This window comes from Cetorhinus maximus, chromosome 20, assembly GCF_964194155.1.
Source record: "Cetorhinus maximus chromosome 20, sCetMax3.hap1.1, whole genome shotgun sequence".
Lineage (NCBI taxonomy): Eukaryota > Metazoa > Chordata > Chondrichthyes > Lamniformes > Cetorhinidae > Cetorhinus > Cetorhinus maximus.
In genome coordinates, this window is record NC_135898.1 from 15,612,564 (window position 1) to 15,634,655 (window position 22,092).

Sequence of the window (22,092 nt, forward strand, 5' to 3'; positions counted from 1 at the left end):
CAAACCTCCAAGTCCCAAGCAAAGTGCAGCTTGCCAGGTGCATGTGACTTATGTGCAGTTGTGAAATATGTTGGCGTGTAACCACGCTGATGTGGGTGGATGAGCCAGTGCGGGGGAATAAGACCTGCAGGCTATCCTTATAATGATATGCAGATATATTGCAATGAGGTTCCTGATGTCCAATGGTGGGAAACATGGCCCACCATTGACGGGCTGAGCAGGTGGTCGCAAACTGGTTTCACAATGTCGTGATCATGTGAAAAAGAAAACTTTTTCACACAATGAATATAGCTTGGGTCTGGAATGCACTGCCTGGAAGTGTGGTGGAGGCAGGTTCAATCGAGACATTCAAGATGGCATTAGATGATTCTTTGAATAGAAACAATGTGCAGGGGTACGGGGAAAAGGCAGGGCCTTGGCACTAGGACATAATGCTCATTTGGAGTGACAATGCAGACATGATGGGCCAAATGGCCTCCTTCTGTGCTGTTAAAATGCTGTGTTCTGTGATTTTTTTTGGCCCTCTCGCCATATTGTCTGCTCATGCCACCAAGCATGCCCGGCGCCAGCAGGCACGGAATATTCCACCCTTTGACTTTCTCAGTGCTTTGTTAAGGCTAAACAATAGATTCCAGGATTTTTTCGCCAACTGATGTCAGGCCTGTGGTTTCCTGTATTCCTTCTCTCTCTCCTTTCTTGCCTAGAGGAATTACATTGTTAACTTCCAACCAGCTAGGATAATTCTAGAATCTAGGGAATATTGGAACATAACAACCAGTGCATCTCCCTTCTCTGCAGGTACCTCTTTTAGAACACTGGGATGTAGGCCATCACCTCCTGAGGATTTATTTGATTTTAGTCCCTTAAGTTTCACCAATAGTTTTCCTCTGTTCCTCACTCTTATTAGCCCCTTGGCTACCCTCTATTTCTGATATGTAACTTGTGTCTTCTGCTGTGAAGAAAACCAAAATATTTGTTCAACATCACTGCCATTTCCTCATTCCCCATGCTAATTTCTCCTGCCTCTAAATGACTAATGTTTATTTTAGCTACTCTCCTTTTTATACACTTGTAAAAGCTTTTACAATCTGTTTTTATATTCCTGGTTAGTTTACTTTCATATTCCATCTTTTCCCTTTTTAATAACTTTTTGGCTGTCCTTTGTTGGTTTATAAACACTCCCAATTCTCAAGCTTACTACTATTCCTTGCAATACACCATCCTGACTTGGAACTATTTTGCCGTTCCTTCACTGTCGCTGGGTCAAAATCCTGGAACTCTCTTCCAAACAGCACTGTGGGTGTACCTACACCACATGGACTGCAGCAGTTCAAGAAAGCAGCTCACCACCACCTTCTCAAGGGTAATTAGGGATGGACAATAAATACTGGCCTTGTCAGTGACGCCCACATCCCATAAACGAATAAACATTTTTAAAAATGTTAAGCCTTTACTCTTAATCTAATACGGTCCTTAACTTCTCTAGTAAACCATGAATGGATTTTTCTTGCTTTTGATTTTCAATGGAATGCATTTATTTTTTAACATTTTGATTCATTTCTTTAAAAGTTTGCCATTGTTTATTTACCACCCGACATATAGCCTATTTCCCTAATCAATCTTAACCCTCCATACCTACGTAATCGGCTTTGATTCAGTTTAATATTCTTGTTTGTGAATTGAGTGTGTCACTTTCAAATTTCTTAGAGTCCAATTGTATTATGATCACTTTTTCCCAATGGATCTTTTGCTATGAAATTACTAATTAACCCCGCCTCATTGCACAATGCTAGATCTAAAATAGCAATGCTGGCCAACAGACTAAATAAACACTATAACAAACAAATTTCCAAAGTACAGTACTCGAATGGCTGTGAAGCGCTTTAAGAGGAGCCCGAGTGCCTAAGGATATAAAGGCATTCAGCTTCTTGAGCATGCTTTGCATTCAATGGGATTCTACCTCAACTCCATGTTCCCATCCTTTTCCCCATATCCTACGATTCCCTTAGTGTCCAAAAATCTGTCAGTCTCCGACTTCAATATACTCAATGACTGAGCATCCACAGCTGTCTGGGGTAGAAGGCATGGACGACATTACATAAATAGGAGTGCTCGCTTCTTTCTCTCGTACCATGTTTGTAACAAATATCATCAATACTTTGGCACAGCAATAGGAAAAAAAGATCTGCATTTATGTAGCGCCTTTCTTGCCCTCAAAATGTTCCAAAGTGCTTCACAAGCCACAACTTAATTTTGATCTGTAATTGCTGTTGCTCAGTAGAAAAATGTATACAGCAAGATCCCACAAGCAGCACATGAGATAAATGGGCAGATATTCTGGTTTTAGTGGCATTGGCTGAGGCAAAAAAATTGGTCAGTGCACCAGAAAAACTTCCTGCTTCGAAATACTGCCATCCATCCTGTTTGCATCCATTCTGTTTAACGTTTCAGCTGTAAGGTGGCATCTCTGGCAATGCAGCGCTCTCTTAGGTGTCAGCCTAAACTAAGGGTTTCAATCTCGGAGCTTAAACTTTTTGGTTTAGAGCTGAAACGGCTGCCAACTGAACGGAGCTGACACTCTACACGGTACTTTACTGAATCTTTTGAAGAAGGAAGACTGAGAACATGGCTTCTATTTTCTTATGGAAAAGTTCATCCAAGATGTATTGTCCTCCTCCCATCCGTTGGAGGAGATAAGCCATACATGGGAAATATGCAAGGCTCTTTGCTTTGATGCTAGCTGTAACATAATTGTACAGGGTACACGGCCCCATAGAAATATGTTAACAATCATTATACTACAGATGGTCCAAAACTCTAATTTAAAAACGGTTCCTGATCCAGAACTGATCTTAAATGGGCTGCTTGCAAGGGTTAAACCTTTTTGCAAAGAATGCACTTAATGGGAAACATCCAATGGGATCTGTGGAGGGGATTTTGGCACAGATTCCATTGGCTCTGGTTCTTGCCCTACTTTCCCACAGCAACAGACGACAAACTACACCCATAAGCTGGGAGAAACCTGAGAAGTGCCAGGGCTGAGTTACTGAGCTGTTTCATCCGGAGAATCAAAGCTCTCAGCGCAGCAAGTCATTACACTTCTGCAAAGGGGAAAACTGCGTTTCACTTCTGCAAGCCCCTGTGATCTTCTGCGAGAAAGAAGGAACAACATTGTTGCATTCTTCCCAATTCCTGTGGGTTTTTACTTTTCTTGCAGCTGAACCGAGATTTCCTCTTCTTCTTGGACCATGTTGAGCGCTGGGCTGCTATTAAGCTTCTGCTTCATCGCAGTGAGCGGCAGAGTGATGAGGCATGTTTGTCCCGAGGTCTGCGACACTTCCAGATGCCCCCCAGCTCCGGTGAATTGCTCCGAGGGCCAGGTAAAGGACTCGTGTGGTTGCTGCACTTTATGCGCCGCGGCTGAGGGTGAAAGCTGCGGGGGTCGGGATGACATGCATGGTGTCTGTGCAGAAGGCTTCCAGTGCACCTACTCCGCTGGCAAACGCAAGAAGGGCATCTGCAGCTGCATGCACAGCGATCAAGTGTGTGGGAGTGATGGGCAAACATACAAGAACATCTGCAATCTAAAGGCTTTGAGCCGCAAGCATCAGTCCTCAAACGCGCTTCCTGTAATCCTGATCCAGAAGGGAGCTTGTGATGCAGGTATGTAGGAATACGGTATACCACTGCCCGCCAGTGAATGGGCAGCGGGTTCATGGGGGAAGAACTGCACAAGAAATCATACGGTTGGAGGCTACTTGTCAATTCCCTTTCAGTCAAGCATTGTCCCATCACAACCCAGCCTTGCACACTGCCCCTTCAGCTGAGCTTTGTCCACTGCCTCATCAACCCAAACCTGTGCTCTGCACTCTCAACTCAAGCATGCATGCTGACTCTTGGACCCATCATTGCATACTGCCCCTGAGAGAGAGATATACGTATTTATTTATACATTTACATATATGGGGGCTCTTATTAAAGTGTTTGGAGAATGAGTTTTTTCATTCCAATATAATTTATATTTATTAGTGTAAACCTGCTAGTTCAGTCTTCAAATCATCACTTCCCCAGTTGGTGGCTCCACTCAAATTCAGAAGGAATATAATATTTACATTTTCAGTTGAGTGCAAGTGCCTCTGTTCAAAAATAAAAAGGCCTTTTTCTCATCTCATTAATGCCAAAGGTTTTGCTGCAGGGTACATAGTTTTTGAGGGGGATAGTGGGACACGAAATGGAAAATCAGATTTACTGACAGGGCTATACACATGCTAGTAATTTCTGTTAGGTAGCAATGGAAGTAAGTTTTGATGGGTAGGCATCCAATTTGCCTCCAATAGCCTCCAAATATTCAGCAAAGAAAAAAGATATGGCAATATTATTCCAAAAATGAATTTACTCTGGAAGGTGTTGTGGTTCTTATGGAAGAGCACTAGAATAAGGCATGAACACAACAGTAAAGAAGTGGCTATGGGCATCAACAGTTTTTAAGGGAAGTCATAATTGAAAGGAATGTGAAAATTGCATTATGGATGCCACAATGGGAAATAAACTGTTGTGCAGGAAGCAACTCCCACAGGTCAGATCTCCACAGATAGTTCATTTAAAGGCAAACTTGTACACAGCGGTAGAACACAGCATGGAACAAATGACGTGATTGGCCTTCAGCAAAGCCAACCACGTCAATAATTCACATTGACATTTGCCTCTCACTTCCTGATAATTTTCAGAAAGATAGTGATCCATTCATCTGCAGTATATGATGGGCAATAAATGTTGGCCTGGCCAGTGACACCCACATCCCATGAATGAATAAAGAAAAATGAATGAATAAAGAAAAAACTGTCATATACTTCTGGAAAACCAGAACCTATGCAATAATGTGAGCTTTTATATAAACATGAATGGAATAACAAAAGTATTGTTGTTTCAATGTGGCACGTTTAATAAATGCTTTGGGCTGGGGATCCGGAAGATGTAAGATAACTTAAAGAAGGCTCAAAAATATAGAGTGAATACTAATGTAGAGTTATATCAACATGTTACAATGGAACATGACTGCTTCAAAGTAAGTTTGAGTCTATACTTACTAAGCAGTTGTTCTCCTTAGAGAAGTTTGAGAGGAGAAATAAAAGAGGTGTTCAAAATCATGAGACAAAGTAGATGGAGAGAAACTGTTCCCATTGGCAGGAGGGTCGAGAACCAGGGGACACATTTACACTGGTAAAAGGTGACATGAGGAAAAGCTTCCTTACATCGCAAGTAGTTACGATTTTGAATGCATTGCTTGAAAAGGCGGTGGAGATAGATTCATTTGGGGTTTTTGAAGGAAATTGGTTAAGCGTCAGAAAGCAGGACTATAGGAACGGGTGGGGGAGTGAGCCTTGCTAAATTTGCTATAGCATAGAGCTGGCATGGGCTTGCTTGCCTGAATGGCCTCCCTCTTTGATTCTAGGATTCTTCTCAGCAGTGTCATCATCTCAAATAACTGAGCTGCCAAAGCCAGCACCTCTGGCTTATATCAGCTATGAAAGTGATCTTGTAGCCTTTTTGTGCTGATGGTGTAATGTGATTCCCAGATATATTTTTGAACCTTTTGTCAGCAGTTTTTAAAAGCTGGTGTTTCTACGGCGGATGAGCAGAGTCATAGTTAGACCGCTGAGTCAACAAGGCCATGTGCTGCAGCCAATAATGACCTTTTTAGGTTGGATGCAAATAGCAGTCAAGTGTACAGGAACCAATGTTTAATATTGCACCTTCCTCATGGGTCAGTAGTGCAACTAACTCTGAGGACTTGTGCTGATGTAAATTTGTCTACAAAGACACAAGAAATAAAGTAATTCATGTAACTGTTTCCTTTTGGCACCAGTACACCTGTTGGTGAGGCTATGGCTCAATGGCGAACACTTGTGCTTCTGAGTCAGGAGGTTTAGAATTCCAATCGCACTCCAAAGGCTTGAACTCATAATACAGGCTGACATGTCAGTGCAGTACTGAGGAAGTGCTGCACTGGTGGAGGCGCTAACTTTTTGAAGAGACTTTTAAACCATCTCTCGGGTAGACCCATGGCACTATTTTGAAGAAAAGAGCTGGGGAGATCCCCCTGGTGTTCCAGCCAATAGCTATTCCTCAGTCAACACCACTAAAACAGATTTTTATCACATTGCTGTTTCTGGAATCTGGCTGTGAAACAACGAAAGGCGTACATTTATAGAGTGCCTTTCATAACCTCAGGATGTCCAAAGTGCTTTACAGCCTATAGAAATAGTTTTAAAGTGTACTCACTGTTGTAATGTAGGAAATGTGGAATTTGCACACAGCAAACACCCACCAACAGAAGTGTGATATTGGCCAGTTAATTTGTTTAGTGATGGTGATTGAGGGATAAATATTGGCCAGGACAATGACAGAAGATCCCTGGCATGGAATTATTTACATACATGTGAGAGGACATACAGGGTCACTGTTTACCATCTCTCAGCATCTCCTGCCTCTTTACTGCACCGAGTGTCAATCTTGATGTTTTATTTGTTCAAAAGACGCCTCTGGACTGGGCATAGAACCCACAAACTTTTGACTCAACAGTGCTGCCACTGAATTGTGCCTGACAGAGCTATGTTCAATTCAGCTGCATGTTTCCTACATTACAACAGAGATTATAATTCAGAAATACTTAATTGGCCATAAATGACCTCCTGAAGTTGTGAATGGTGCATGTCTTTCTGTTCTTTGAGGATAACAGCAATAGAAACAGATTTTACCCTGGCCATGACAGCTGGCTGAGAAATGCTGAGCAATTTTTCCCATCCTATAAAGAAAGGTTGGGAAAATGTCTGTCAACTCAGTCAGTCAAGTAAGCGGATTATGAGTCAGTTGGAGCAGACATTTCCATGATATTATTTGTCCACCAGTGCATGTTGAAATGATTAAATTTGGTCACTTGCCACTTAAAACTCAGCATAGACCCTGTCCCAATGAAGTTAGAAACTGTAGTGGTTAAGACCTTACCCTGCTCTAGCTCTCAGCCTTGGCATTCAAATCCAACTTCTGTTAAGTAGGCAAGCACACTGGCTGCTTCATCATGGGCAACAGGGAATGAGGGAATCAATGAGATTTCATTAGGAGCCATCAAGTAGAATTTGTAGCGGAATTACACAATTTTCCGGCGTAACGGAAGTTGCATTTTCCCAAGGAAATAGCATGGTCTTTCTGTAAGAATGGCATCACTATGCCACAGCTATGTCTGAGTCTTTGAGCAGTGAGAACCTTTTGGTCAACAATCTAGTTCCAGCTGACATACTCTGTGCAACAGCTGCTGTGATTGAGGAAGCTGAAACTCTTACATCGAGCAGTGTTGTTTGTTTTGGAAACTACATTTTATCAGTTTGTCCCGCAGTTGAGTCCTGGAAGCTTGAACCCCTCAGGCTGTATTTTTTTGTGCGCGCGCACACTGTATTTATGAAGATAAAATCTTGGCAGCTGGCAAAAATTCCATCTTATAACTTCTCTGCCTGCTGCCACAGCATTTTTTCTGAGTGTATAAACTTGTCCAGGGAAGGATGATGTTATTCATCTCGGGCTTTGAAGTCACATCTTCTATTTTGGCAAAGTTAGTTAAGATTTTTGACATTTTACTTGGTGAAGTTAAAGGAATCTCGTGCCGACTAGCTTAATGTTCTAATATCACAGGAGGGTGACAGAACCTTTAAGCACAGATGGGAAATTGATTTAAAAGCTTCTGCAAAAGCTCAAAAGGATTTTATAGTTTCACTTGGGAGTTTGTGGAGCAGACTGACTCCCTAGAGCAGTGAGGACAGCAGGGTGAAAAAGACTAAGCTAGCCACTTGACTCTGAGTTCATTACCACCATCTGATCATTTCAGCAGATTTTTAAGTAAAATTTCTGTTGCTGTTTTGATTTTCAGCACTTCAATTTGTACTTCAATAGCATAAGGATCAAAAAGGGCGGAGTGCATCTAAAGTTTTATATTTAGGTTTTAGCTGAACAGATTATTTTTCGTCCCAGTCTGAAATCGAATGGAATATTATTCTTGGATTCAACGTCGAATACCAAGACTTCACTGTGCAGTATATATTAGTGGGACATGAGATTAAATGTACTGGAACAATAATTACTTTGGGTTCAATTCATTGTTAGTTGTCATTTGATTAACCCTTTGAGAACCTATTTTGCACAGCGCGACCAAACATAGCAAGAACTAGTACTCCAATAGTAACGTTGAGAAATATACCATGACAGGTGACGCATCTAAATACAGAGCCATTATGTCATGGCTTACTCCACACAACTTCCTCAATGATACGATGCCACCTGCTGCTGCCTTCTATTACAAAGCATGCATAATCTCACTTGGTTAGCAATGCTGCACAATCACTGTTAATATTTGAGCTGGACTGCAGAAGCAACAATTGACACTGCTGATGCAATTTAGTTTCATTATTTTAAAAAATGAACCCAAACATGAGATTGCAAACCCAAAGCTCCTGGATCAGTCCAAAATTTACTGTACATCTTGGCTCGATTTCCCAATCTTGACTTATGATTATTTTTGGCAAGTCTCCAATACTGAGTGAGGCTCTCAGCCATAAAAACAAATAGTAACTTTGCCTTTACTTTCCTAAAGATAAAAGAAAGGAATATAATATCTTGGTGATTAGAGCAGGGCATAAATTATATTTCATCCATCAATCGTTCCCACTTTTTAAATGTCAACAGTGAAGTAATATTTCTTCATTTTTAAAAAAGCAGTCCAGTTGTCGAGCTGCTTGACAACCTGCGGTTGTTCAACCTTGAACATTAACAAAATTATTTTTCCAGAAATTCTTTGTAAAGTGAGTTCATGTTGCTTTCTCCCTCCTCTCATTTCTATTTATTTTTCTGGGCCTACTTAGTTTCATTTCTCGAACCAATGTTAAAGGTGTTCCAAAGCCACTGCTTTACCACTATTAGGAAGTGTGCAAAAGATGCTGCAAGTTGACTTAACCCTTAACGAACCAATGTTAAAGGTGTTCCAAAGCCACTGCTTTACCACTATTAGGAAGTGTGCAAAAGATGCTGCAAGTTGACTTAACCCTTAACGAACCAATGTTAAAGGTGTTCCAAAGCCACTGCTTTACCACTATTAGGAAGTGTGCAAAAGATGCTGCAAGTTGACTTAACCCTTAATTTCCTCGCCCCATGTTTGGTCATCATTGATGCCTCTCCTTCATAGCTCATGAAAAATTGGGACTTCAGGGTTTGTGAGGAAATTTGAGTTTAGACTCATATTCTCTGATACAAAATTCTGCAATACTCATGCTACAAATTAGATACCATTATGAGAAAAGGAAAAAAATAGCGAAAATGAGGAAAAGGGAGAAAAAATTTCTTCAAGTTCAGGAAGAAAAAGTGCAGACTTCAGCCTTTGAAGAAGACAGGTAGAGACTTATTTACATTGCAGGGTTCTTATGCTGTGCCCAACGAGCTCATAAGGGTTTTGATAATCTCTTATTAATGAACAACAATGAAAAACAATCCACTTTGTCCCCGTCAAGTTAGTGACAGACTGCCTATGTTGTAGTTTTTTTTACTAAATGAAAAAAAATTGCTTAGTTTAGGTCACCAGCACCCGGACAGCATGAGATTCAAGTTTAACTTCATCGCAGACGTGGTGGAGAAAATTGCTCCTGCTGTGGTTCATCTTGAACTTTTTCGGAGGTGAGAGAAAATGACTTTAACAGTAAAATACATGCATGTACTTGGCAATTGCACATTATTAAGGTTCAACATGACAAGGTGGTCCTTCCCAGTGACACCTAAGGAACGGGGCACAAAATACCTTAGTGTGGCAAGGAAAAGAGCAGGTATTTTCTGAATTATATCTCCTGAGCAAAATCTATGCTTCCTCTCCCCAAAGAGCCTTCAAACAATGCATCTTATCTCAACGTTCACGGGAGTTATGGAATAATAAGCAACAAGTGCAAATGTCAAGATTGATCAGATATCCATCAGTAAATGTAATGGGTTAAATGTAAGAAATTGTGTCCTTCTCAAACGTCATAAAATCTTTGACACATTTTCAATCTCTCAGCATTCTACAAAGCTGGTGTAGCAGATTTGGACAGGACCTAAAGTGACAGGAGTGGATAGCTGCAGTTGTAAAACGTCATCAGCACAAGTTTGATTGCCCTTTTCAGTGGTCATTTCTATCATTCAGTCAGCATGGCTACTAATGAATGCTGAGACATATTTGTGTCCCCTTTCAATATCTGTAAAAGATCTCCTGATCAAAATCAGAGCGAGAAGTTCCAGCCTAGTAACTGAAATTTGTCTCTTCTGATGAGTCAGGGGCTTAACCATGGCCAGGTTTTAAGGCCCTTCCTGCCCGGCGGGATATTACGGTTCCGCTGAACTGAATGGAGATTTAAATAGCTCACCGCATCTGCCCGGGGAAGGCACACAGTGGCGAGGCTGTAAAATCCTGGTCCATGTGTATCAAACCACTGTGCCCAGAAAAGAGAAATTTTCTGCAGTGGGATTTGTATTTCCTGAATTGTCCTATAGACATAAAATGTTATGTGGGCAACACTCATTATTCATAGTACCAATTCAGGATCTCATGATGCCTTTGAAGGTGAGAGCTCACGACAATCATTATATAGAAAAAGCGTCGTGAGGGATTATGGCACAATTAAGGAGGGCAGAGTTCCAATTTAAGAGCCATTCACACTGCACCAGCTTTCTGAAGAGCTAGCCATGTAGTATCATTTCTATTTCTCATGGTTTTTTAAACTGTCCTTTTTCATGGATCAAACACCACGAAAAGAAATGAAGATATCCTTATAAGAGTAAGTTTTGATGAAAAAATAGTCTGTAACCAAGAACAGTTAATAGCTGAAACTATATGCTAACTTGGAGTACACCGCCATGCTGGAAAACTGCACCGTACTTGGATGACTGTGTTCTGTTACTATTACATGTTGCTTTGCAGGATGCCCTTCACTAATCGTGAAGTCCCTGTGGCAAGTGGCTCAGGGTTCATCGTATCAGAAGATGGTCTAATTGTCACCAATGCTCATGTACTCAGCAATAAGCAGAAAATAAAAGTGGAGCTGAAGAATGGAGAAGCTTTTGAAGCAAAGGTCAAAGATGTTGACCAGAAGTCAGATATAGCATTAATTAAAATACACCCAAAAGTAAGTTTACTGAGGTAGAGTGTTTTTTTCCCCCTGATTAATGTTAAGCTGGGCCAGTATTTACTTTGAATTGCCTTTAGTTTTGTTGCTAAGAAGTAGTTTGTTTTACAAATCCCATTTTATCCCCAAAGACAAGGATGTTGGTCGATTTGGCTCTCAATTGGTCATAGGTTCCTTCTATACAAATACTGAACAAGTTAGGGGCCAACTGGGAGGCAGTTGACACAAAGAGTTGGAACACTAAACAGCATATTCTAGAGGGCAGGGGGGGGGCATGGACAGCTTGCCCCAGCCCAAGTCAGTGTGGAGCCAGCTCGCCGGATGCCAGCCTGCCCCGTAGCCACAATGCGCTGCAGGGATGCTAACTAGGCTGCCAGTGGTTCTTCTGCCCCTCTTTGGAAGGGAAGTCACGTCCAGCCAATCCGATTGGCCGGCCACTCCAGCAGTCCCGGCAGCACCAAGAGCGCTTTGTGGGTGCTACCCGGACTGCTTCCTTCCTTTCTCCACTTTCAGTCACAGGTTAACATTTCAAGACTGTTACGGTGAAAACTATGATGGATTTTGATAGTGTAGTTAGGAAGAAACTGCTTCCACTAGCAAGAAGGTCAGTAACCAGAGAATACAGATTTAACGTAATTGACAAAAGGACCAGAGGGGAAATTAAGAGAACTTTATTTAAAGCAGACTTGAAAAGGAAAAACTTGCAGTGCCAAGGGGAAAGAGCAGGGGAGTGAGATTAATTTCATAGCTGTTTCAAAGAGCTGGCACAGGCATGATAGCTGAATAGCCTCCTTCTGTGCTTTAAGATTTCAACTCTCTTTTATGTGAAACCGTGCATTTCTTTGACTATTTCACACTCTATGTTTACATTAATTTGGTTTTTTTCTCTGTGAATAGAACCCCCTACCTGTGCTTTTGCTCGCTCGCTCTTCAGACCTCAGACCAGGAGAGTTTGTGGTGGCAATTGGCAGTCCATTTTCGCTGCAGAATACAGTGACGACAGGGATTGTCAGCACGACCGAGAGAGGAGGCAAGGAGCTCGGCCTGAAAGATTCTGATATGGACTACATTCAGACAGATGCCATAATCAATGTAAGGTCAAAGAGCAGAATATGTGCAAAAATAAGATATAAAAATCTATATTCATAGATAATAATAAAACTGCTCTTGAATCCTGACAAGGTGAAATGCTAAACTAGTTTCTAAAGTAATAATTTCTCTAATCCAATACTCATTTTGTGCAATAGACACTGCCTGGGAAATGGATAACTTGGTGCAATCAATGATGACTTTTTAAGATAATGTTCCTCATGATTGAGCTCCAACAAAACAAAGAACTTTGACAGTATGAGGGGCAAACAATAGTTAAGCAAGGCAGAGAGCAAAGTGTGATTTTGGAACATGCCACGATCTATACAATTTAACAATGAGAATAACATGTCTCAGTGCACAATGCATAATCTTGCTTGTAAGTGTAATCCCGATTTTTTAATGGGTAAATTACCATCCAGTTATTTTTATCTTGAACAAAACAAATACAAAAACGTGCATTTATGTGATACCTTTAACATAGTAAAATGACCCTAGGCACTTCACAGAAGTTCTATCAAATAAAATTTGACACTGAGCCACATAAGAAGATATTAGGGCAGGTGACCAAAAGCTTGGTCAAAGAGGTAGGTTTGAAGGAGCGTCATCAACAATGAAAGGGAGGTGAAGAGCTGAAAAAGTTTAGGGAGGGAATTCTAGAGCTTAGCGCATAGACAGCAGAAGGCACAGACACGAATGGTGGAGTGATTAAAATCGGAGTTGCCGAAATGACAGGAATTAGAGGAACACAGATCTCGCAAGACATGTGGAGGGGGAGATGGTGGTGTAGTGGTAATGTCACCGTACAAGTAATTCAAATACCCAGACTAATGCTCTAGGTTCATGGGTTCAAATCCCACCATAGCAGCTGGTGGAATTTAAATTCAATGAATTAATAAATCAGGAAGTCAAACCTAGTAGTAATGGTGACTATGAAACTATCATTGATTGTTGTAAAAAGCCATCTGTTGCACTAATGTTCTTCAGAGAAGGAAATCTGCCATCCTTACCTGGTCTGGCCTACATGTGACTCCAGACCCACAGCAACATGCTTGATTTTTAACTGCCCTCAAGTGCAGTTAAGGATGGGCAACAAATGCTGGCCTTGATAGCGACATCCACTTACTGTGAAAGAATAAAAATAAAGTTGTGGAACTGGAGGTGATAGGGAGAAGCATGGCAGGATTTGGAAAGGAGGATGATAATTTTAAGATGTTGAGCGCAGAGGTGATGGGTGAAAAGGACTTAGTGTAGTTGGAAAACAAGCATTGGGGTAATCAAGTCTAGAGGTAACAAAGACATGATAAAGGTTTCAGTAACAGATGAGCTAAGGCAAGGGTGGAGTCTGGCAATTAAGGAGTTGGAACTAGCCAGTCTTAGTGATGGTATGGGTAAGTGGTCAGAAGCTTATTTCGGGGTCAGATATGACATCAAAGTTGCAAACAGTCTTGTGCAACCTCAGGCAGCTGCCAAGGACAGTTGGTGGCCGGACTTTTCTGGCTCCGTTGGTGTCAGCAGTGGGGGCTGGGGACAATATGGCGAGAAGGCCAAAAATCGGTTTGACACCGTTGTGAAGCCAGTTGTGATCGTCCACTCCACCCGTAATGTCGGGCCGCATTTATTGACACCACATGTTGGGAACGTCATTTTCATACATTTTATTATAAGCCCTGCTCGCCAGAATCATCCCCCCGGCCCACGTCAAATTTACTGCCAACGTTGGCATGACTTCAGAGCGACGTGCTTCATGACGGCCTTTAAAAGGCTTGCACCTGGCGACCTAAACTTTGAGTGCACACAACCTTGCGCAGTGCTTGCGAGCATCACCAGTAGGACGTCAAGATAGAGGCACTGCACATTCACAGGCGGCACAGGCAAGTCACTTTTTCCCTCTGGCTTTCAGTGCGGTGCCGGGGCAAGGGCTCCTGTGCGGGTCAGACTGGAAATGGGGGTGCTGGGGGTGAGGGGCCAGGCCAGCATAGACAGATTGAAGGAAATAGTAAACACATGCCGGAAGGTGGTGGTGGGGGGGGAAAGGCAGTACAGACAGATTGAAGGAAGTACTCAAGCACATGCCGGGGTGTTGGGGGGTGGGGGGGTGGGGGGGTGTGAGGGAACGGGCCAAGCACTTGGAAAAGCTTGTCAAAAGTGAGCATTCTTCTCCAGCAGAGATTGTTCAGCTGCAGCTCCATTGACATGCTTGGAGCTGGGCCCCTGAAGCTTTTCTGCCCACTCAAGCAATGCAAAAGCATGAAAGTGCCACGAAATGCTGCACAAACCTTTACCCCTTGGGTGCAGACTGCAAATGAATGTGCAGTTTAGGGGCAGCAGAGCAATTGGCTGACTGGGCAAGTTGTACAATCTCCTTGCAAGAGGTGGCCATGGTGCAGTTACTGGCGCTCACAACCCTTGCAATATCTTTATTAAGGTGTGGACCAGTATCCAATATGGTTCAAGCTAACAGCGCAGCCTTGCAGTGTTGTTTAGGGGAATGCTTGTGCCTGAGCTAAGAGCACAGAATGCAGTCCAACGGCCAAAGCTGCCGCCAATCAGTCTTGTGGAGTGGGGCGGAGGTGGGTGGGTTTCAGACAGCCAATGAGCGCACTACACACTGGCCATCAAAGTGGTGGCCGGCACCTTCCTATATGTGTGAAGGGGCCTGCAGACTTACCTAACAGAGGTTCTCAGTACACCCATGCTAACCCACGCGTCTTTCTCTTTGACCCTGCAGGAAGAGAACATCAGGATCATGGAGCCTGGTGATTTAGCAATATGCCTCATGGCTTATAAAGACCAGGGAAGAAGAAGAAAGCGGTAGAGGCGCCTGGCTGTGCAAAGGGAGGAGCAGCTCCCTCAGGATGACAGGGCCTGCTGTGCACGCAGCTGAAGATCCACAGCGAGCTGTAGTTTATAGGCGCCTTGCTAGACCCAGGGTCTATAGTCAGCGCCTGTGATTCCTGCAGATGACTGAGAACCAGTGTCACCAAAGACTGCGCATGTCTAGGGAACTAATCAGTCACATATGCTGCCTGCTGCAGGATTTGTTGCCACGGGGACATGGAGGGAATCCACTGACAGTGGCTGTGTAAGTGACTGCGGCGCTCAGTTGTTATGCCAGTGGCTCCTTCCAGGGCTCCACAGGTGACCTGTGTGGGATCTCACAAGCCTCCATGCACAAGTGTATCCAAGGGGTCACAGGCACCATCTTCGCAAAGGCACAGAACTTTGTGAATTTCACCCGGGATCAGGAGAGCCAGGAAGCAAGAGCGCTGGGATTTGCGCATATCTCTGGTTTTCCACAAGTGCAAGGTGCCATCAACTGCACTCACATGGCGCTTAGATCTCCATGGCAGCAAGTAGTCAATTACATCAACCGCAAGGGCTTCCACTTGCTGAATGTTCAGCTGGTGTGCAACCACCACAAACACATCCTGCAGGTCTGCGCATGATTCCCAGGGAGCATCCATGACTCCTACATCCTTAGCAGGTCTCAGATCCCAGACATCTTCCAGGGTCCATAGAGGCTGCAGGGTTGGCTCCTTAGGGACACGGGCCGTGGCTGAATACACCTGTGCTGCTGCAGCAGAGCGATGGTACAATGAGTCTCGTGTGACCCGGACTTTGGTGGAGCAAATTGTAGGCACGTTGAAAATGAGGTTCTGGTGCCTCGGCAGGTCCAGTGGAGCACTGCAATACAGTCCCCCTGGGGTGTCGCGCATCATTGTCACTTGCTGCACAGTCCACAACCTGGCCCTGCAAAGTGGCAGGGTCCTGGCTGAGGAGGAGATGAATTAGCTGCATGTATCCTGCGATGGGGACATCGAAGGGGATGACATCCTCAAAGATAAGGATGCCGACAATGAAGTCATTGCACTGGCAGGACAAGGCAGGTGTGCTCTGGAGGCCCTCATAGCCACAAGATTCGCAGAGGATGATGACGAGATGCAGTGAGGTCAGTCCTGACATCCTCACCTTGCATTTGTGAATGTCTGAGTCCTGTCTGGCAGCTCACTTGCGCTCTGTGATCAGGGTCAGATCATGGAGATATAGCCATGAAACTTTAAGTGCACAAATACTGCTCATCATAACAAGGAGCCATAGGCAAGGAGATATTCTTGGGAGTTTATTTACAATAGTGAACATTAAGTACAAGTGATTAACACTGGTGCCCAGGCTGTGCAATTACATCTTCTTAACCTTCCTAACTCTGCTGCTACGTCTTGGTGCTCCCCCGACATCCACAGTAGAGGTGGAGGCAGCCTGCTGACTGCTATGCCCTGTCTGTGATGACCTTGATGGGCATCCTCTGCAAGGCCGAGACCTGGAGGGCCCCAGCCAGCTTCGGGGTCCTGCTGTTTGGCAGTGACACTAGCTTCAGCCTGTGGAGTTGGAGCTGCTGGGGTCACAGGAAGAGGGGATTCGGATGGGCCGGACACTCCCGGAGACACCTGGGTGGATGGCCCTGGGATGTGCACCTGCTGATCCTCCTCCCTATGCGTGTCTGAGGGCCCCTGGCTGACTCCTCGAGGAAAAGGGGAAGCTGGAGTGAGAATGAGCTGCCCTGCACCCCTCTCGCGTTGACACTGTTGGAGACCAACTATGGCGTCAGTGAAGGGGTTCATCCCATGCTTCAATGCAGAAAATCGATGTCCTGGACCAAGGTCTCCATGGCGGTTGCCATCCTACCAGTGTTGACCTCGGTGCAATGGCATGTCGGTGCTGTCACCTCAGACTGAAGGTGGACAGGCTCCTCCATTGTGCCTTGCAACCTGAGGAGTGCAGTGGACATGCCTTCCTGATTTTCCCAAGACTGCCTTTGCAGCTCCAGCAACTGAGGAATGACTGAATCCAGAGGCTCCTCATCTGACTTGGACTCAGCTAAGTTCTGGCCTCCAGCAGTCCTCCGAGTGCCAGGAACCTGGGAAGTCCCTGCGGCCGCATGCTGTGCATCAGACAATGCGATGTGCTCACCAGATTGTGACCCAGAGGCTCCTCTAGAACTAAGTCCTACCGAAGTGTGTGTCTCTGCACTGGTGGAGGGTGTGGGTGAGTGCTGTGATGGGTCTTCAGTGAGGGTGGTCATCAGAATCTTTTTCGAAGTGACTTGGGGGCTTGAGTTGAGGACCTGGGTCGTGGACCCTTTTGGCTGTTTCCCAGATGTGCCTGCAAAAACAAGGAGAGAAATTTAGTGCATGGCAGGGGACTGCAGAACAGGAGAATTGATTCACAGCATGATTTTCTGATGGATGTTGCACTGCTGGGGCCTCACTTGGTTGAGCACCGCCAACTTCACCATCAGCACAGGAATAGTTCAGATTGTTACCAGCCAGCTGGATGACTGTATTTTCAAAGTCTGTGGGGACCTTGATGTTGGGCATTCCTGCACCAGTCTGCAACCTCTCCCTTTTGTTGTCCTGCATGAATACAGATGGAGAGAGTGCACCAGGATGCCTGCCAGGCCAGATGAGAAGGATGGCTGGCATGTGTAGGTGGTGAGAGTGGTGCCATGGACGGAATGAGTCTTTAAATATGGTGCCTGGATTATTGAAGGCCTGAGGTGACAGCAGGAGAGGTAAATCAGAGGCTGCCCTGCCAATGACCTGGCGTCCCAGGAATGTATTGTTAATGAGGCTGGGAATGGGACAATACAGCGCGAAAAGTTGCCATTGCAGCCGGCAGGTAAAACGTCCCTTTTCCTACCCGCTACCACACTTTGTGCAAATCTGGGCCGATTCCGCCCGGAGTCTCAGGAATGGAGTTTCTAATGTTATAATGCTGCCTACTCCTAACTAATACTATTAATTAGTATTTATTTATAATTGAGTTATTAAGTTAGGGTTTATTTTTTTGAAGTAATCAGGTCCTATGAGACACAGAAGATAAACACCAGTAGTTTAGCATTGCCAAAGATTTTATAAATGGACATTGCCTTAGATTTAGAACATGCAAGATATAAAAGACAGTTGAGACTTAGACTGCATAGAGGCAGCTAAACTTGTGGAATGGTGCTAAGGGAGGCAGTGGGAGCTGATGTGTCAACAACTTCAACAAGGGTTTGAATAAATACCTGGAAAAATCTTTGATAGTGGTGTGAGTTATAATGTTTCTCAGACTATAGCCAGATGGACCTTGATGGGTTTTTTTTGGCCCTGCACATTCATGTATGGCTAATAATTCAGAGTAAGAAACTTTGAAGGCAGAGGTAGTGTTTTTTGCACAACTTCAGTTTGAATGAACAGATAAGAGCAGATCTACTGGATTGACGAATCTTATCTCCAGTGGTTGTCCTGGAACAATTTGAAAAGCCATGGACAAAGGCCAGGAATTAAATTCATATTATACAGAAGGGCTTGATATTTTCACAATAGCAGCTTCATTCTCAAATGTCATGGTGTCAGGATGTGGACTCCTTTTATCAACTGCCCCATTTCTAAACCACATACGCACTGCAGATGTATGAAGGATCGGTGGCCCACATAATCCCAGAATTTCACAAGTCCACTTTAAGTTTACAGCTTGGAGCCTAAAAATTACTGAGATTCCAGATTTGCTTCCCCCTCTTTCATTGTCCTTTGACATGCAGCATGGTTAAGAATGGGAAATCACCGATGTTGAGCCTGCACTCTGAGGTGCCCCATCCTGCCATTTGGAAAAAAATATATTTAAAAATACTGAATGTTTTCAAAAGTGGCCTCTTCTTGAGAACAGAGCCACAGTAATCCGAGGTGGCCAAATTATAAAAACATTCTGATAAGCTCAGACAGTTTGCTTGGGTTGTTCAACCTATCCTGGACCGAAAGAGAAAATGAACCATCTTATTGGGAAACCCATCAAAGAATACAGAAAATTTAAAACTATCTAAGTAGGTTGCCTAGCAAAAATTGCAAATTATAACATAGCGGTTTACACAGACAGCAGGTTAGTTATTTCTATGGGCTGCTCTAGGATTTTATTCTGGGGATTTCAATCAGTGTGTATTGTTAGTTCTCTGAATATCGTAATTTCTTGCAAATATTACAGACATTGGGAAAAATCCAACATGCAGACAGGAATGCCTTTTCAGTATTCAACATCGCAATTTTAAAATCAGTGAACTAGAGTTTTGAATTTAAAAATAGTCTGAGTCAAAGATGTCTTGTGAGTTGATTGCGGATAGAAAAGTTATTTTAAAATCCTGCCCTCTGAACATGTTCTTTTTTTTTACAGTATGGAAACTCAGGAGGACCACTTGTCAATCTGGTGAGCTGCAGTTTAACATATACTTATTAAATAGATATTTGTAAAAATAGCCTTTTCTAGTATTTAAGCTTTGAACTCTTGAAGAGCTCAAATTATTCTGGTGGCTATCGGCTTTGAGATTAATATTTACCACTGAAGAATATAAGGACAGTGAAAATGGGGATTGTATCCCATGATCAAATTTACATGTTTAGAATTTTTGACAATGTATCCACAAGGACTCAGTCATTTAACTTCTGATGAAACTTAACATGCTCAGTTTACTATTGCCAATATACAACACTATGACACTGACACTATGGCCAGGATCTTTAGGCTGGCGAGCAGGGGGCGGGGTCCGCTCACCGACGCGTAAAGTGACATGGGATGACATCGGGCGGAACTCCCAATGTCACCCCTCATCATTTCAATTTTCAGGCCGGTGGGGGCGCAGCCGAATCAGCTGTGTGCCCGCCAACTTGTCAACGGCCTATTGAGGCCATTCAAAAACTAATTGAAATAATTAATGGACCTGCCCGTCCAGTCTTAAGGTTGGCGGGCAGGCCGGGAGCCCTGGCAGGCTTCGGAAAAAGCATGAAACCCCATCCACGGGCGGGATGAGGTTTCGTGAGGGATTTTAAAAATTTAATGACGGTTTGATTAGAAGTGATGGGCATGTCCCAACTCATGTGACAGTGTCACATGAGGGGACATGTCAGGGAAATTTTATTTTTCCACCTGCGCCATTTTTAAATTTGGCGCCGATCTCCCTGAGGCAGCACTTAGCCTCAGGGAGATGAGTGTGTTCTTCCGCGCACATGCGTGAAAGAGCGCACTCTCGGCTGAGGGAATCCCCCCCCCTTTGCCCGCACAGGGAGCGCATAGCACTTCCTGGCAGACGTCACGCTGGGTGGGCCTTCATTGGCCCGCCCACATAAAATGGTGGCGTGCCCCCGATTGGGGGTGTTGATCAGAGGCCTGCCCGCACATGCCCGCATCTGAATTTCCCCCCCAACGGTGGGGGAGAATTCTTCCCTATGAAGCTTTGAGTTAATTTTCTCACCATAATGGAACTAAAGGAAGTGTTTATTGTACATGGAACAAAATATGAAGCACTGGAAGTTTTGTGTCTATCAGAACTTATCGATCCTGGATATGAGTCACAAGCTTAGCTTAAATTTTCTACTTGGATCTGGTGTGTGTGACCTCAATTTCTCCATTAATTCTCTTCGGGCCAGGCATATTGCAGTAGACCAGCTGCTACGCTGTGGCGCAAAATTACTTTGGTAAGGCAGGGGCTGATGAGAGTAAATAGGTGAAAAGCCATATTCTGACAGAAAGCATTAAAATTTACAGCTGTCTGCAGCACTTCTATTGTACATTTCCTTTTAGTGAGATTGGCATTTGAAATATGGCACTGCCTTTTCATGTTTTCAAGCTAGCATGCTTGCAAACAAATTATGTTCTGTAGGAGCAGAAGTGGGCTATTTGGCCCTTTGAGCTTGCTGTGCCATTCAATAAGATCTTCAACCTCAACTCCACTTTCCTGCACTATCACTATATCCCTCGACTCTCTTAGAATCCAAAAATCTATCAATCTCTGTCAACGATTGAGCATTCACAGCTCTCTAGGGTAAAGAATTCCATAGATTCAGAAACCCTTTTGAGTGAAGAAATTTAGGAACAGAGGAACATAGGAGCAGGAGTCGGCCATTCAGCCCATTGAGCCTGCTCTACCATTTAATCTGATCATGGCTGATCATCAACTTCAATGCCTTTTTCCCACACTATTCCTATATCCCTCTACGCCATTGGCATTTATCAATCTGTCAGTCTCTACTTTAAACATACTCAATGACTGAGCTTCCATAGAACCTCTGGGGTGGCGAGTTCCAAAGATTCGCAACCCTCTGAGTATCCTCATCTCGGTCCTCAGTGGCTTCTCCCTTATTTTGAAATCGTGTCCCCTGGTTCTAGACTCCCCATCCAGGAGAAACATTGTACTTGTATCTACCCTGTCCATCCCTTTAAGTATTTTGTAGGTTTCAATGAGATCACCTTTCATTCTTCGAAACTCTAGCGAACACAGTCCCATTTTCCCCAATTTCTCTTCTTAGGATAGTCCCGCCATCCCGGGAATAAGTCTGGTGAATCTTTGTTGCACTCCCTCTGTGGTAATAATATCCTTCCTAAGGTAAAGGGCCCAAAACTGCACATAGTGCTCCAGTTGTGGTCTAACCAAGGTTCTGTACATTTGAAGCAAGACTTTGCCACTCATATACTCAAATCCTCTTGTGATAAAGGCGAACATACTAGTAGCCTCCCTAATTGTTTGCTGCACCTGCATGTTAAATTTCTCCTCACCTCAGTCCTAGATGGTCAATCCCTTATTCTGAAACTATAACCCCCTAGTTCTAGATTTTCTACCCAGGGAAAACATCCTCCCATGATCTAGCTTTGGAGATGTATTATAACATAACCACATAGCCAGCTCAACAATTATAACCTGTTCTTCTTTGTTCAATATTATGTAGCTCTTTTGAGTTTGCCCCAATGACTCAATCACTTCATTGATGGAGTATTGAACCACATA

At 43.8% G+C, this 22,092-nt stretch overlaps 1 protein-coding gene across 1 annotated transcript in view; it reads left to right on the forward strand.

The window, feature by feature from the left end:
* The first annotated feature begins 2,980 nt into the window (after positions 1-2,980).
* The window catches only part of LOC144694891 (serine protease HTRA1-like), a 35,878-nt gene continuing 16,766 nt past the window's right edge, over positions 2,981-22,092 (forward strand). The window contains exons 1-5 of the mRNA XM_078565622.1: positions 2,981-3,663; positions 9,615-9,714; positions 10,988-11,192; positions 12,090-12,284; positions 19,488-19,520. Of these exons, the coding sequence (XP_078421748.1) occupies positions 3,249-3,663; positions 9,615-9,714; positions 10,988-11,192; positions 12,090-12,284; positions 19,488-19,520 (948 nt within the window). The 5' untranslated portion in view covers positions 2,981-3,248. The remainder of the gene's footprint in view (positions 3,664-9,614; positions 9,715-10,987; positions 11,193-12,089; positions 12,285-19,487; positions 19,521-22,092) is intronic.